This window comes from Amblyraja radiata, chromosome 39 (assembly GCF_010909765.2).
Source record: "Amblyraja radiata isolate CabotCenter1 chromosome 39, sAmbRad1.1.pri, whole genome shotgun sequence".
Classification (NCBI taxonomy): domain Eukaryota; kingdom Metazoa; phylum Chordata; class Chondrichthyes; order Rajiformes; family Rajidae; genus Amblyraja; species Amblyraja radiata.
In genome coordinates this window covers 9,971,766-9,989,456 of record NC_045994.1, presented here as the reverse complement: position 1 = coordinate 9,989,456, position 17,691 = coordinate 9,971,766, and the positions used below count along the sequence as shown (strand labels likewise).

Here is a 17,691-nt window from a genome sequence, read left to right as displayed (position 1 = left end):
TGGGAGGTCTTTAATTTCATTCTCTAAGATGAATTGAGCCCTCTCAACTGCAGTGAGAGTACAGTGAAGAACATTTTAGATGGTATCTTAAGCACATACATCTCATGTGACAGAATCTAGCTCCATTCTGAACTTTGTGTTTTAAATATCTGGAATCAGTCACTATGAAAGCACTTGTGGGATGTAGAAACATTGGGGTAAAAAACTAGGAGATATGTAATGGTTGTGATGCCGTAATCCTACCAAAAACGACAGTGCTGAGATGTGAACAAAAATGGAAAACTTGAATATGTAGCAAATGCTGGATATGCATCTTCAAGCGCCAGTAAAATGCTGTTTGCTTTTCATGAGAAACCTTTCATAGTTTAGTTTAGTTTATTATTGTCATTTGTACCAAGTTACAGTGAAAAGCTTTTTTGTTGCCTGCTATCCAGTCTGTGTAAAGATTATTCATTATTATAATCAAGTTGTCCATAATACACAGATACAAGATAAAGGGAATAATGTTTAGTGCAAAGTAAAGTCCAATTAAAGATAGTCCGAGGGTCTCCAATAAGGTAGACGGTCAGTCAGGACCACTCTCTAGTTGGTGATAGAATATTTAGTTGCCTGATAACAGCTGGAAAGAAACTGTCTCTGAATCTGAAGGCATGTGTTTCATACTTCAGTAATTCTTGCCTGATGGGACAGGGGACAAGAAGGAATGACTAGGGAGAGAGTGATCAGAATTGGGCAAGGAGGACAAGAAAATCCCTTTGTAAAATGTTATTTACATTTGAAATGGGGATAGCCACAAAACACTTGCTCTTACACTGCCTTATTTTTGCTGATGTAGTTCTCTGTTCATCAGTAAGCATGTGGAATAAATGCTCCAGCACTAAGTAGGGATGATGCACTGTTAACACATTACACTCCTTTTGAAGTTGTGTGCGGTTGATCGGCTTGCATCTCTTTGGATGCTCATTGATGGGATGATGTGTCCCAGCAAATCTGCCCCAACCAGTGAAACTCCTCAATTTCTAATTCTACCTCTTTCCCTGCCACTATAGTATTGATCGGATTGAAATGAATGATATTAATCTTTGATTTCTGATAATATTGAGGCATGTTACCCAGGGACCTGTGAGATACAACTTACAAGTTGTAAAGGCAAATTCAGGATTAATTCGTGATTTTGTTTTAAACCTTTTCATTGCTCTCTTTCTATTTGTTTTTTGCTGTTTTCTGTTTACACTCTTTTTCTGTTGCTCATTATTTCTCTCTCACTTTCTTGTTCTTACCTATTTCCATTTTTAATATTCTCCCTTTACATCTTTTAGATCTTATTAAAGAGGTCCTGACCCTCGATGAGGAGATACAGAACCTGGCAACAGAACTGTACCAACAGAAATCTGTTCTCATCATGGGCCGTGGTTATCACTATGCCACTTGTCTGGAAGGCGCATTGGTAAGTTGGTTGATGGAGTAGGGCTCTAAGCAGACTAAATGAAATGATTGAAAAGGGCGGCACAACTAGTCAACCTGCTTTCTTTCAGCACCAGAGACCTGTGATCAATTCTGACCTTGGGTGCTGTCAGTGTGAAGTTTGCACGTTCTTTCTGTGACCACGTGGGTTTCCTCAGGGAGCTCCGGTTTCCTCACACATCCTAAAGTCTGCAGGCTTAGTGTAGTCGAGTGTTTAATTGTCATATGTACCGAAACAGAAATGATGAAATTCTTACTTGCAGTACCACAATAGGCTTATGAATTGTTTCCAGAACATCTTCAGCAGAGCTCCCTCAAAACAGGGAAGAAAGAGCTTTCTATATTTGATGGTAGTTTATTCACAATTAAATAAAAATAATCCTTGCAGCTTGTGAATTATATCAAGTGTTTCAATGCGATTGGCTTGCAATGCAGGCTTAATATTTTCTGTATTTCCCCCTACCCGTCCTCCTTTACTGGGTTGAAATACAGTCTGGTTTAGGGGAGCAGATCTCTGGCAAGATGTAGAAGCTGTAATCAAATGCAAGAGTGCATACAATGACTGCCTTGTTTAGGAACTGCCTGTGGATATTGAAGCAGGAACAGATCTCACAACAAGGAAGGTAATGTCAAAACTCATAATAAAAAAACTAGTCTCTAGTCTTACAAAGAGAACTTGTGTGGACAATAATTACTAAGCAAATAACGTGGCGCTCAATGAGGCCCAGGCAGGCAGCCCATAAAAATGACTAGTGGAAGCATGCAGCAGTCTACAGTGCACCATACACACCCGTATTTAAGTAGTTCAGGCAGGAAGAGGGGTTAAATCAAGAAAATATAATTACTGTTTCATGGTGTTTTAGTTGTAAGTGATTATAGGAAGAGCCTGTCACATACCACTTTTTTTTGTCAGAGAGTTACAGAGAGCACACTTCCAAAAATAAACTCAACTAAGGCCCTCATATGTGTGTAGGAAGGAACTGCAGATGCTGGTTTACACCAACTATAGACACTAAAATGTTGGAGTAACTCAGCGGGACAGGCAGCATTTCTGGAGAGAAGGAATGGGTAACGTTTTAGGTCGAGACCCTTCATATATTTGTGGTCATCAAGGCAACAACCTTGGCCATTGTGCTCCTCCCTAGAGGCAGTGAACTAGCTCAGTATATAGTCCAGATGTCTCAACTCCAGCAACCTGACCTGTATGTATGTGTGTGTAGAGTTGCTTGTCTCCCTTTGACTGTGTAGTTTTCCTGAGTGCTCCAGTTTCCTCTTGCATCTTAAAGATGGGTTGTTTTATAGGTTAATTATTTGCTGTAAATTACCGCTGGTGTAAGTGGATCAAGGTGTGGTTGATGGACATTGGAGAGAAAATAGTTTGCAGAAATAAATGTGGGAGTGGGATTCCTCTGAGATTGGCATAGACTTGATGGGCCAAATGGCCTTTTCCCCATGCCGTGAGGGTAAATAAGAAATAATGCCAGGGAAATGCATCCTCCAGGATGTTGATCGGATATGTCAAATCTAACCTATTGTCCTGTGTTTGGTCAATAATTAGTCAAAACTAGGGTTACAGGTGTGATCTGTCGGAGGTGGGTTTTCTTCTGATTTTTCTATTTGTGTCCGCAACAATGAATGCCACTTCACGGTCAAAATGTATTCAAACATTGTACTTATTGATGTTCCTTTTAAATAATTTTTGACAAAATTTTAAAGTCTTTGCTGTTACGGTAGGATTGCAACGATGGGACAATAAATCGACATGACTGTCACTACCTTTTATGAAATTAGCAGTTATTTTTTGTTTTCTAAAATTACATTGATGAATTGGAAATGGAGAAACTTGCAGTATATGTACACATCTTTGATGGACACATCTCTTAAAGATGTACACGTCGTTTAAAGTGGTAAACTAAGAAGGCTGCAAATAAGCTATGCAGGATTCATTACTATTTTGGGACATCATAGTGAAGAAGTGTGATTATCCTTTATAGTTCACTAGAAAGATGTCATTTAGATTATTAAAAATAGGCATATTTTAGTGGTCTGCACTAATTAAAAGAACAAAGTTAAATAATATTAAGAAAACAAACAAGCCACTTATTTGCTTTTACCTGTTCAGTTGCATGCAATAACTCTATTTAAATGCCGGGCGTCATATTATATATAACAGCCATGGTTGGCATTAGGCTGAAGGAATCCTTGGCTCAAGTCATTTGTGCTCTGCTCCTGGACTCGGTGCTAAGTCAGCAGAAGAGCTGGGGTTATAGATGCTGTAACCTAAACTTGAGCTCATTTCTGACTTCCACACTGCAAAACAAAGTTATGGATATCAGAGGCACACAGAGCAACTCGCTGGTAAATTTCTTTATAACCACTGGAATAAAATGTTTAAGGCTTTGTGTTCCAATCGGGGCATCACATGGTTGGAAGGAAGCCATCACTCTGTGTGAAAGATGCCTAAGAGATTTGCTTGAAAGACAGAAATGAGAAAGTATTTGCGTGGAGAGGCTGGGGAAGCTGGGGCTGTTCTCAAAGCAGCGAAGGCTTAAGAGAGGTACAATAGAGAAAGAGGAGTTCAAAAGATTTTTTGATGAATTAGTTTAGAGAAATGTGTCACTTCCGGAGGAGGTCACTTGAGGGTACAGCGCCCAACAGCTATTCAAGAGAGACAAGAAACTGCAGATGCTGAAATGAGTAAAAAACAAAGTACTGGAGGAACTCAGAAGGTCAGGCAGCATCTGTGGAGGGAATGGACAGTTGAGGTTTTGTGTTAGGACCTTTCTTCAAAATTATTAATCAACGCCTTAAAAAGGACCAGCACAAAGATAGTTGACAAAAGATCCAGTAGAAATGAATATCTTTTAATCAGTACGTTATTAGGTTATGGACTGCAATGTTGTAAAAGGCAGAGGCAATCAAGTTGAGTTTATTGTCATATGTCCAAGGATGGTGAGCTAAAATGTCAATGATAATCTGGCTTGCTTCTGCATTTTGGACCCCAAAACATAAATTAAACAAGACTGAAAATTAATTTGTTTTTGTGTCCAAGATGTGGCAGCTGCAGTCCAAGATGCAACGCTGCAAAAAAAAAAAGACATGAGTACAAAACATAGTTTGGAATAAACACAAACTTGTCCATGATGGTAAAGGGGTCTATAGTGTTCTGTTGCTTCGGTAGGATTGGGGTTGTGTGGTTAATCAATTAATAGGGAATTGGATAAATATCAGAAGGGGATAATTGTGGAGCTGTGAGCGGCCACTGGGTAAAAACAATCAATTAATCAGAGTGCATTGCCAAGGAATTGACAAAAAACAATGGGATGCAAGCCCAACTTCTATGATTTTAAGGGTCACGATTCCATGCATTGGAATGCAACAAGTAAGAGCACATTAAATTAAAAATGGGCGATTCAGCTTAGGTTAATTTGCAGGTGTGTGCAGGCCACGTCCATGTAGAAGTATATTTTGGCACAAGAAAGCTATTACTGAAGTAGGATTTGTAAGAATTATTTCTTGGCCCTTATTGAGATTCACACATATGTAAACAAAGATGATCTGTTCAATTCATCCTAATTGATGTTTCCTGACTGCAAATGGAATAAAAACACGTGCGGTTTGGAAAAAAAGAAAGAAATGCCAAGAAAACGGGAAATGTAAACCAAATTGTAATGGAAAATCGTATTGCATAATGGGAAGTGCAAATTAATAACAAGTTGTTGAGGGTGGGATTGTTTCTTAGTGGTGGCACAGACCTTATCGTTTGTTCAGTAAAGTTAAACCTGGCCTAAAAAAAAATCTAATTATACATTCTTCTAAGTATCAGGTTGTTTGCATTTGGTACTGTACTGATTAAGAAGTTCATTAATAGCTGATGTGTGCTTTGGCCTGAAATGGATGTTTCGATTCAATAGAAGTAAAAATTTGCATTAACATTGTGTCCTCAATATTTCTAAAAATCTTTTTTATTGCATGTGGACTATGAAACAATATTTGAGATGAGTTATACAAAGAAATCGTTCAAAGAGCCAGCACAGGCATTGTGGTCCACCTGTGTCGTATTATTCCTCTGTGGTTCTTGAGGTTAAGAATGTAAGAGATGCACGTGTTGCTATCCGTTTGTATTTCAAAGGTTAGAAACGAAGAACTGTAGTTGCTGGTTAATACACAAAAGGACACAAAGTGCTGGAGTAACACAGCAGGTCAGTCAACATTGCTGGAGAACATGGATAGGTGGCCTTTGGGTCGAGACCCTTCTTCAGACCTGCTGAGTTACTCCAGCACTTTGTGTCCTTCTGAATATTTGAAAGGTTAATCATTCACGTGGCGTGGACATTGCTGGCATTGCCCTTTCCCATTTGCCCCTAAACTTAGGAGGCAGTGAAGAGTTCATTGGTATGTCTGGTCGTATATCAACGAGAATTTGTTTTCTGAAGGACATTAATGAACCAGATGTGTTTGTGACAGTTTGTTTACAAAGACTAACATTTTTTCATTTTCATAATTATTTAATTAGAGTCCTGGGATTCAGTAACATCTCTCGAGATTAATGGTCTAGAAATATGGCTTTTAGTTTTGTAACAAGCATTATCTGTGCCACACAATTATAATGCCTGGATGAACTGTTTAGATTTTCTTTGCAGTGCCAAGCTTTCATTAATCCTTACTGTTCCACTCTCACGTCATAAAATCATGATTTAGTTGGTTTTGTACCATAACAGAAGCCTTGTATCATGCATACAGTTAATCTGCTGGAGTAAATTATCTGCACGGAAGAAAATGTTATGTGATCTAGGTTGTAAAGCTGTAAATTTAAAGACGCTATTGGAATATTTTCCATTGTAGACAGAACTGGAATAACTTTTATCTGAACTATAGTTAACGCACAATAACAAATCTTGTACAAAAAAGCATAAAACATTGCAGGACATTTTACTAAAAATTAAAATGAGGCATAATTTGCTTTTGATAGATGCCTAAATACTGTTTGTAAGGGCAGCATGGTGAGTGGCGCAGCTAATAGAGGTGCTGCCTCGTAGTGCCAGAGACCCAGGCTCGATTATGACCTCGGGTGCTGTCTGTCAGGAGTTTGTTTGTTCTCTCTGTGACTACGTAGGTTTCCTCCAGGTGCTTTCGGTTCCTCCCACATCTTAAAGACTTGCGGGTTTTGTAAGTTAATCGGCCACTAAAAATTACCCTAATGTGAATGGTGTGGATGAGAAAATAGGATAATACAATTCAATTCAATTTACAATTCAATTTATTGTCATTTGGACCCCTTGAGGTCCAAACGAAATGTCGTTTCTGCAGCCATACATTACAAACAAATAGACCCAAGACACAACATAATTTACATAAACATCCATCACATTGCTGTGATGGAAGGCCAAAAAAACTTATCTCTCCACTGCACTCTCCCCCCCGATGTCAGAGTCAAAGTCAAAGTCAAAGCCCCCGGCGGGCGATGGCGAATTGTCCCGCAGCCATTAAAGCCACGCCGGGTGATGCAAGGCCGCACACCGGGTCTTGGTGTTAGAGCCCCCGGCGTGCGCTCGCAGTCCCGCAGCCATTCCAGGCCGCGCGGGGCGGTGCTGTAAGGCCCCGCTCCAGGAGCTCTTCAACCCCGCAACTCGGGCGGGAGAAGTCGCCGTTGTGGAAGCCCTGAAAAGCGGTCTCCCCCCAGGGACCCGCGGGCTCCCGGTGTCACTGTCCGCCAAACCCGCAGTTGCAGCCACCGAATCTCCGGGGGTCGGGTCGCAGCAGCGTCCACCACAGCTCCACCCGCTCTGGACTCGGCCAGCTCCGCGACGGTGAGGTGAGTAGTCGGCACCACAGCCCCCGGTCTTCCTGTTGGAGGCCGCTCCTCGTTGCAGCCCCAACGACAACGGAGACCCGACAAAGAAAAGGTCGGGTCTCCCGTGCAGGGAGAGATTTAAAAGTTACCCCCACCCCCCCCACACCACCCCCACCCCCCACATACATACCCCAACAAAAACAACAAAAACTACATAAAAACATAAGACATAAAATAATAAAAACGCAGACGGACTGCAGAGGCCGCTGCTGACGAGAGTCGCGCCGCCCACCGGAAACGACTAATATAGAACTAATGTGAATTTGTGACTGATGGTCAGCGTGGACTTGGTGGGCCAACGGGCCTATTTCAATGCTAGATCTTTAAACTAAACTGAAATCCTGATTGACCATAGATTACATATTCAACCCCACATTTTATTTTTTTGGCAGTTCATTTGTTGGTTCAAATTGAGCTATTTGAAATCCACAATAACATGAGTCTAGTTTTTCTTATAACCTACTGAAGGAGATAAATAGAAAATAGGTGCACGATGAGGCCATTCGGCCATTGGAGCGAGCACCGCTATTCATTGTGATCATGGCTGATCGTCCCCTATCAATAACCCGTGCCTGCCTTCTCCCCATATCCCTTGACTCCACTAGCCCCTAGAGCTCTATCTAACTCTCTCTTAAATCCATCCAGTGATTTGGCCTCCACTGCCCTCTGTGGCAGGGAATTCCATAAATTCACAATTTGCTGGTATTCCAGCTCCTGGTTCATGTTTTTCTTTGACGTTTAGTTTGGAGGCACAGCATAGAAACAGGCCCTTCGGCCCATCAGTCTGTGCCGACCAACAATCACCTGTACACATTAGTTCTATCTTTCACACTAGAGACAATTTACAAAGCTATTAACCTACAAACCTACATGTCTTTGGAGCATGGGAGGAATCCGGTGCACTCGGAGGAAATCCAGGAGGTTACAGGGAGAATGTACAAACTCCGTACAGACAGCACCCATAGTCAGGATCGAACCTGGATCTCTGGTGCTGTAAAGCAGCAACTCTACCAACTGTGCCACCCTTGTGCGAGTGACCCCCCACTCTTCATTTTGAGTATCCAACTGAAGCTGGAAAAGTTTATTTGAGTATGAAACTGAAGGGCTAGTTGGGAACGGTGGGCAAGAAAGCCATCCTCTTCAGAGAAGAGATAAAGCTCAATGCAAAATAAAATTACTATTTAGATATAAATAGCAATACTTTTTGACAGTTTCATCAAATGTGTTAACTGGAATTACAATTTCACCAGATGAATAATTCTAAAACTGTTGGCAACAACAGTCATCTTTCATGGCCAGACAGTCTCTGACAGCTGAAGACATTTTAATTCCCTTGGGTGAGGAAAATTATTATTTACAAAGCTGTAATTCTGCTTTATAGGCCATTCCTCAAAAATTAAGTGGGGAAAATTAAAAGCAAAATTTTACTTCCGCAGACGATAATTAACCAAATTGCTGCTTCTATGCTGCATGATCCCACTTGAGTGGCCTCCGCTGCCATTAATTAGATAAAGCACCATCTGAAATGAATCATTATTGTGGCACCAGAGGTCATGAATTCTGACTGCATGCAGAGAAAATCAATTGGAGCCATGTGTGAAGGAAGTGAATAGTTTGAACCTTGCATATCGTGTTCAAAATATAAAATTTTAATGCCCATATCCATCCATGCATAACCAAACATTCAACCTGCAAAATCTCTGAAAACAATATCATCGATTTGACCAGAAAATGAATCCTCTCACTAAATGTTCCTGCGAACGAGTTGCTGTGATCCTGACTTGCGGCAAGATTGGGAATTGCATTCAAGTTGGCTTATGAGGAGGTTGGTCGATAACTGCCGCTCACTAACTGCTACATGAAGTATTTGTATCTCAGTTGTGATTTCCTAAAATCTGGGTTACATCAGTAGGTTTTGAGCCTTAAAGAAAGGATTTATCATTCAAGAAAACAAAACTGGAAAATAACATCCTTTCAAACTGAAAACTAAATTGTAGCCTTGAGAGATTATTGCATGGGCCCTGAAGGAGAAAGGATTTTGTTTAGAGGAAGCTGCACTGCAATTATTTTCTTTGAGGTACTATCAGATACACAGATAAGTTACTGACCTAAAACACACTCCCTCATTTGATCAAGGCTCAGATCTGCGGTAGTCTCAGTGAAAGCAAACTTCCCTGTCCTGAGGTTGCTCAGATGATATGAAGATTGTTTTATCCATTGTTGAGCACATGGGGGATTCCTCCTATGAGATTTGGAGGACAAGTATTTTCACTGTGGCAACGAGCCAACAGACAAGAGAATTGCAGGAGAGATTATGTTTAAAACAGTTTAGAGTTTGTAGTAGCAGATTTCATCCAGAGGTGCAACGACTAATGTGGGGATGTACATGATAAACTTATCGTTCGCCCTGGTTAACCAAAATTTTGCTAGGGAAATGGTTCCAGTGAGATGAAAGTAGTGACTTGCCGTACAAGGGGAAGCAAATGAGTTGGAACAACAAACTTAAAGGCTCCATGATTTAAAGCTAATAAACAATTGAAAGTTGGAAAATCTGAGGCAGGTGAACACCTGATTTGTATACAAAATGGAATCGTATCATAGTTTAGTTTTGAGATACAGCATGGAACCAGGCCCTTCGGCCCACTGAGTGTGCTGACCAGCAATTCCTGTGTACTAGTACTATGCTGCGCACAGGGGACTATTTACAATTTTTACCGAAGCCAAAGCAACCTACAAATCGGTATGTCTGAAGTGTGTGAAGAAACTGGAGCACCCTGAATAAAATCCACATGGTCATGGGGAGAACGTACAAACTGTACAGACAGCACCCGTAGACAGGATCAAACCCGAATCTCTGGACCTGTAACTCTACCGTTGCGCCTCCGTGCTGCCCGTTGTTATAGCACAGAAGCAAACTATTTGTCCCATGAAGCCACTGCAGGCTTTTAGAGTAATCTGATTTGTTACTCTCTTTGGCTTTTTGCAAGAATATATGCAAATTTTAAATTTAAGGTAATTTTATCCAATATTATTTTCACAGAAAATCAAAGAGATCACATATATGCATTCAGAAGGTATCCTGGCTGGAGAGCTGAAGCATGGACCTTTGGCCCTGGTGGACAAATTGATGCCAGTGATCATGGTGATTATGAGGGACCACACCTACGCCAAGTGCCAAAACGCTCTGCAGCAAGTCGTTGCACGGCAGGTACAGTGTTCATTGAGTTGTCTTAATTCAGTTTGTAAGATCTTTTCACAATGCAGGAGACCACTAAGCTGAGTTTATTCCATTTGTGACTGTTACTCTTTCAGGGTCGACCAGTGGTTATCTGCGACAGAGATGATTATGAGACCATAAAGAGCGTTAACCGGGTAATTAGAGTGCCTCACTCCGTGGATTGTCTGCAGGGGATCCTCAGTGTCATCCCACTTCAGCTGCTCTCCTTCCATCTTGCTGTCCTGCGAGGATTTGATGTGAGTACATGCTTATGGTGTTTGAAATTCAATTCCCTTGTCTTGTGATGTAACCACAACATATACTGGGTAGCATTGTGGCACAACGGTAGAGTTGCTGTCTTACAGGACTAGGGACCCGGGTTCGATCCTGACTACAGGTACTGTCTGTACGTTCTCCCTGTGACCACTTTTCTGGGTTTTCTCTGGGTGCTCCAGTTTCCTCACACACTCCTAAGAAGTACAGGTTTGTAGGTTAATTTGGTAAGTCGTACAATTGTCCCCAGCGTGTGTATGTTAGTGTACAGGGTGATCGCTGGTCAGCATGGACTCGGTCGGCTGAAGGGCCTGTTTTTGCACTGTATCTCTAAAGTATAAAGTAAAGTCTGAACCTTCCTAAAGCATGTGAAATTCAAATTCTGGAAGGGAAGACACAAATGTCTGGGCCCTGAAATGATGTTGTCACATACTGAAAGAACATACAAAATAGTCCCACCATTAACCACCATTAGTTCCGCAGAAGCACCAGCATGGTCGTGAAGATAATAATCTAGTTATTCTCAGTGGGTTATTTAAATTGGTTATTACATTCACTGAAATAACAGAGGAGTCAAACATATTGAGTTATCACCCCCAGCTATCCCACTTGAAATGTCAGCTCCATGTAGGGCAAAGAATAATCTGAGATAAATTCAAGTGTGAAGATCTTAAATAATAACTGAAAATGCTATGAAAACACAGAATGTCGGTCAGCATCTAATAGAAGGGTCTTTTCCTCATTAGAACAAAGCACCTGTGAGAAGTTATGGCTGAATTGTTGAGAATCTCTTTATATTTTGTGTATTGCTCCTGCCTGTATAATTTTAAGTATTTTTCTATTTGATTTGTGTTTTAAAACTTTAATATTGTGTGGAAATATTTTTTTCACTTGGTTGCAACCACGGTTGTTGGTTAATGGCTGTGGGTGGGGGCATCTCTGGGGCAAAACAGCTGTCCACCTGCCTGTATAATGATTATCAGTACCACCCATTGTGGGCTGCTCTTTGAGATGTTGAAGCAAGAATAAAGTACAGGAATTTCTCAAATACAGAGGATTAAAACAGAAAGCAGCAGCTGAGTTAACAACTTTTGATTCATTTGGTATTGTAAATATTAATTTGCTAATCCCAAAATCCCAAATCAAAATGATGCTTTCAAGTGAGCAGGATGTATGACATTGCAACTGTGATTAGTGATATTACCGATGAAATGAGCAAGATTCCCACCCTAATTGCTGCCCAACATTCTTTACATCAAGGTGTTGTTATGTGCAGCCACCTGACATCAGGCAGGTCTGAAGAAGGGTCCCGATTTGAAATGTCACCTATCCTTTTTCTCCAGAGACGCTGCCTGACCCGCTGACATAGCTTTGTCAGCGGGTCAGGCTTTGTTTGTTCAGTACCATGCGATGGAAAACATGTAGATTATTTAGATTTTTACTTTAGACTTTAGAGATACAGCACAGAAACAAGCCATTCAGCTCACTGAGTCCACACCGACCAGCAATCACTAACACTAACACGGGACAATTTACAAATTTATCAAAGCCAATTAACCTACAAACCTGTACATCTTTGGAGTGTGGGAGCAAACTGTAGCACTGGTGAAAACCCATGTGGTCACAGGGTGAACGTACAAACTGTACAGACAGCACCAGTAGTCAGGATCGAACCCGGGTCTCTGGCACTGTAAGGCAGCAGCTCTACCCCTGCGCCAGTGTGCCGCCTCTGTTGGGTCTAAAGTTGCTCCTTGGGTGAGGATTAGAATGGTTCTAAAGAATGTGAAACAGCATCAGAGCCAGTGATGACAAAAAACATGGAGTGGTTGGGGTGGGGAGGGAGAGGCAATGTAAACTATGGTAGGAGTGCCCTCCTACCAATGGAACAAATCACTAATCACATTTTATTCTTTCCTAAAGGTTGACTGTCCCCGAAACCTGGCCAAGTCGGTGACAGTGGAGTGACACGAAGCTGTGGAACCCATGTGAAAGGCAGAAGGCCAAAACATTTTATAATCTGAACATACTCAACTTTTTTTTTAATATATATTTTAAGAAGTACATTCACCAACTGGGATAGATCTTTCTATTTTATATTTAGTGTAGTGCGATTACAGTGGGCTAGGTCCATTCCTCCATTATTAGATCTAGAGGGAAAACTTTCGCAGTAGGGCTTTTTTCTATATTTTATTTTGTGCATTTTTTATCTATATTGATTAGTCGGTGTTGAGATTGGGTCTAAAATTAAGATTTTTGTTTGGTCCTTGTCATGTTTTAGTCTACTTGGAATACTGATCTCTATTTGTCAGAACTGTTCCACATATGTGTTGCAACTTTTCCTTTGGACCAATTATTCACTGAGATCACGAAGGAAGCATATGGCTATGAACTGGAGTAAAGGTTGTGGAGGCGATTGGGGCTCAGTTTGCTTTGCACGTTGGGATGAGAGGTGAACTCTTGCATTACCATGTGCTGTTGTAACTCAGCAGGTCAGTCAGCATCTGTGGAAGGAATGGAGAGGCAACATTTTGGATCTGGACCATTCGTCAGATAGCTGCCTGACCCACTGTGACCTTCTAGAGCTTTAATTTTGTTCAGACCGAAAGGTCTGAATGACAATAAAGGAATCTAATTCTTCTAGTGCTTTATGCAAGTCCAGCATCTACAGTTCCTTGAGCTTCTTGTTTCTTCCCTGGCCTGAGCACAGACTAATGGAGCAAGAATGGAGAGGAGCTTATTTTGAAAATTTAATGTTGAAAATCATGTCACACAGTCTGGATTGAGAGAACCATGGGATGTCACAAATTCCTTATTTTGCAAATCAGCATCTCTTTAATTGAAAATTCTAATTTTTTTTTTCCTTTCCCTTGCTGTCCATTTTGCTGCTGTCTTGAGAACTTTAAAACATGTGTCACCAAAAAAAAATATCCTAGATCCTAAATTACTCGTTTCCCTCATGTCCATGTGACAGGTCACTCGGTGTTCCTCGAGCTTTGCAGGTATTTTAACGGGGTTTGCTTTATTGATTCGCAATGATTCCAATTGCAACTAATGTTGAACATTCAAAGAGGAAATTGTCCATCTAAAAGAACAGGAAGTAGGGATTTTGTAGTTGACAGGCCTCACTCTTGAAAATGGCAGGAGCTGTTATGAGGTATTTAGGCAGCTCACTCACTTGCACTTTTCCCAACCATACATTAATATTTTTCTTCAAAATGTTGAGAGAAACACAAATGTTTTAAAACTGACCAATGATTGTTTAGGCTAAACTGGGACCCCATTATCTGAATGATGTGATATTTATGATGGCTTAATACTTTATACTGTGATTTTTTTTTTAATTTAATGCAATCTTCAATGAATTTACAACTTGTAGAACAGAGTGTGTAGTAATCTATGGGGGTCCATGGCCTCCCTTTGGAAATGTGTCCGTAAAAACACAAATGGTTGAAAATCAGATGATGGCAAGCTTTTACAATCAGTTTCATATTAAACTTTGTCCAAGGATGTTCTTGCCTATCTCCTTGGATAAGTAGTGCTTTTGTGATTATGTGTATTATGAACACATGGAGTCAGTTTATTCTGAAACAGGCTTGTCTTCTGACCGTAGCTGCTTAATTACGGTATGATTGAAATGCATGGAGAATTTCAGGCTCCAGTACGGAGCATTCTGACATGATGCACACAGGCATTGCTTCTGGACCTGCCCTCTCCGATCAATGCTTTGTAATGGCTTTATAACATATCGCTCAAAACTGGAAAAATTGAAGGAAAATGTTGTATTGTACTTTAATGTAAATATGCAATCCCAAGTTTGTGACGTCTGAATCAGTTGTGGACCTGACACCACTGGATCTACTGCACATTTGTACAAGAGCTGTGAAACTGGTCCGCACCCCACACAGTGTTTGATTTGTCTCGACTCATCAGATGAATGATGGGGGGACAATGGAAAGGGATCTAAGAATAATTTTCCTTTCGCCTTGTCCAGCTCATCACCGCCCCTACCCAGCATTCGTCTGTGTAGCAATTAGCGCTGTGTTCACCTCCTTGTGAGTTTATTCACCCTCAGTATAGCATGGAGTAAATCTGGGGCCCTGGTCTGGGAATGGATTGTGGGCAAGCAGTTTAATAACTGGATTATTTCAAGTATTTACTGAGCCTACAATCCATAATGTTGTAAAGTTACCTTTGCACTTGATAGTGTTTTGCAGTCCCCCATCTCCGTTACACATTCCTAGTTGAGAAACAGAGTGGACACAGATGCTCCTTCACATTCAGCTTGGATGGCATTGAATTTCAGCTGCAAATATAATGGGAATACAATAGACACTGGGGTCTGTTGCAGTTCAACCATCCTTTAAGAAATCAGCTTGTCTTGTGTTGGAACTTTGATTGTTGAGCATAGTGACTGTGGTGATGTTAGGGGCAACATCATCCTCCCAGAACGTATGGTGAATTGTAAAATGCAAAATAAACATAAGCATTGAACCAAAATGATTCATAATAACCACAACAATCACAATTTGTAATAGAATAACAAAAGACATTCGCAAAGTTTTATATATAGATATCTTTCAAGATTGGCATTGTTTATAGTCAGAGAAATTATCATAAGCCTTGTTAGCACAGTATGTGCAGCAGTAGTTCGGGACAAATAGATGATGCAAAAACAATTGGTTAATCCACAGGCTCCTCCGTTTCCAGTCCCCAACCAATGTCAAGGTGATGAAGGAGATTAAGTATGAATATCAATGCATAGTCTAGGGGGGTTGCGTGTGTGTGTATGTTCTGATTACTATGTATAAACGTACTAAATCTAAATATAAAATAACATGAGAAGTAATATTTACACTTTGTTTTAATTATTTAAGAAACTTAGTTCCTCTTTTTTATGCTCTGCTGTCAATGTTAAGAAAGCTGCGGTACTGTTATAAAGGCAGGCAGCCACAGCACAGATGGTCGGTGGTTCACAGGTTGGTTCGAGAATACCTGGCTGTGAAAATAATGAGTATGGCAATGTACTGTCAAGGGTTTGTGCGTGTCTACGTGCAACTTATTTTCTGGGTTCAATTCCCCTGCTGCATCATGATATAACTAACCTAAAAGGTCAGTGTGAATAGTCAGCCATGACAAGTTGATTTTTCATTGTCTGCTACCTCTGTTTCCAGTGTATGGTAAGACGTCAGAACAGGATGGTGTAAATGAAGCACATTTCAATCAGCAGCCCCACCAAATTCCACAACAAAAGCCAAATTATGACCTTTCATTTGACTACACTCCTTCAATCTTTCAAATTGCAATTGTGGTATTCTTCAGAACAATGAGAGAAAGTATTTCTACTGCATCTGAATCATGAAGCAAATATCACCAAAGGCTGCTATTTAAGGCATTGTTGAGAAATTGAAGTCGATTTCAGTCATTGTAGAGCAGCTGTCATTTGTTCTGCTCTTGTCTAAGGATAGGCTGGGTAATCATGTTCTGCACTGATGATCATTATCAAAAATATGTTGAATGTTTGTTCCCTGTTTGTTCAAACACTGCATTTCAGTAAATTGTCAGCATATTTTTACAGGTAAATTCATGAGATTTATACATTCCTACATTACTGTAGAAATCATATTAAATGCAGCTTGTGGATCTGAGTTGGTGTGTCGCTAACATTAAAACTGCCCCTAATTTGGCACTGGAGCTCCTGTGCACTTGAGATGGCAGGATCTTTGGTATGGGAAATGTCATACAAATGCACTAGACACATAAGTACTCATGAGATTTGAATCCGAGATTCATACTATTGGGAAAGAGTGAAGGGAGCCCTTCTCTGCATTCTGTTATAATGCCTCGCATAGGAGTACTTAACTCTAGTTGACGTGGATGGAGTGCCGGTCACCAATAACAATATTACTCGTATTGATAAGTTCCAAGAGTCTTATAAATCCCATGTTTTTGCCACATGTTTAAAATGCCTTGTGGAATTGTCTACAGAAGGCAAGTCAGTGAGTTCACTGCACAATGCATCCATTGGAGCAGAATCTATAATGCCTGTCTACTTTTCATGAATGCTGTTTCTCAACAGCCTTTTTACTCTTATACTTTCGTGGTGGAATTAGAAGTACGAATCCTGGGACCAGGGCCTGTATTCCTAAGGGCATGAAGGCACAAATATTCTGAAACTTCTCAAGTTAATGCACTCCAGCAGTTGTTAAGGATCTGGCTGTGATTTGTCAAAAGCATATCATCAGTGAAGGAATTTTATAAACTTTAATGAAAATGACTCCATCAGTGTTGGTACACCTTATCAATTAGCTTTTGTGCCAACCTGCCCAAAAATCTGTGTATTGCACATGAACAAAGGATTAACTTAAGAATGGAGTACCTTTTGACGTTAACTTTGTGTAGCTGCCATGTAGGGAGGTACCCTGCTTGTTTATAACTGAATGGAATAATAGAATCCTCTGTTTGCTAATCTGGTTTGTCTCGGTCAACTGTCTTTGTGATCAGCTCCTGCAGAAACTGCTTATGCCCACTAAGATTTTTTCAGTGTTCACCGTAGACTGTGTTTGTATGATTTTTAATAAAAGTACATGTAGATATTCTTCAAGAGTACCTTTCAGCATCTCTGCGCCATTTATTTTTACAACTACAAACATGGTCCAGTTGAGCCAGAGATTGTTTAAGGAAACGTCAATGATCTGTCTAGTCATCTAGGGGTTGTACTGACCTTTTATTTTTACTGTGCCTTTGCTGGCCTGCAGTCTACATCTTGTGTCAACTGGATTTAATTTTTCACCCATACTGATTGTGTTAACAGTTTGAGCACATTTGATTTCCCTCTGAAGCACAATGTAAAGATGCCAATGGTTTGGCACATTATAGCTGTCAG

General features: G+C 40.5%; 1 protein-coding gene across 3 annotated transcripts in view; it reads left to right on the top strand.

Annotated features, from left to right (window-relative positions):
- Nucleotides 1-17,414, top strand: part of LOC116967413 (glutamine--fructose-6-phosphate aminotransferase [isomerizing] 1) — a 58,739-nt gene extending 41,325 nt beyond the window's left edge. For all 3 annotated transcript variants that reach the window (XM_033013964.1, XM_033013963.1, XM_033013962.1), the window contains 4 exons: nucleotides 1,320-1,447; nucleotides 10,359-10,526; nucleotides 10,631-10,792; nucleotides 12,729-17,414. In XM_033013964.1, coding sequence (XP_032869855.1) covers nucleotides 1,320-1,447; nucleotides 10,359-10,526; nucleotides 10,631-10,792; nucleotides 12,729-12,773 — 503 coding nt within the window. In that variant the 3' untranslated portion in view covers nucleotides 12,774-17,414. The remainder of the gene's footprint in view (nucleotides 1-1,319; nucleotides 1,448-10,358; nucleotides 10,527-10,630; nucleotides 10,793-12,728) is intronic.
- Nucleotides 17,415-17,691: the final 277 nt, after the last annotated feature.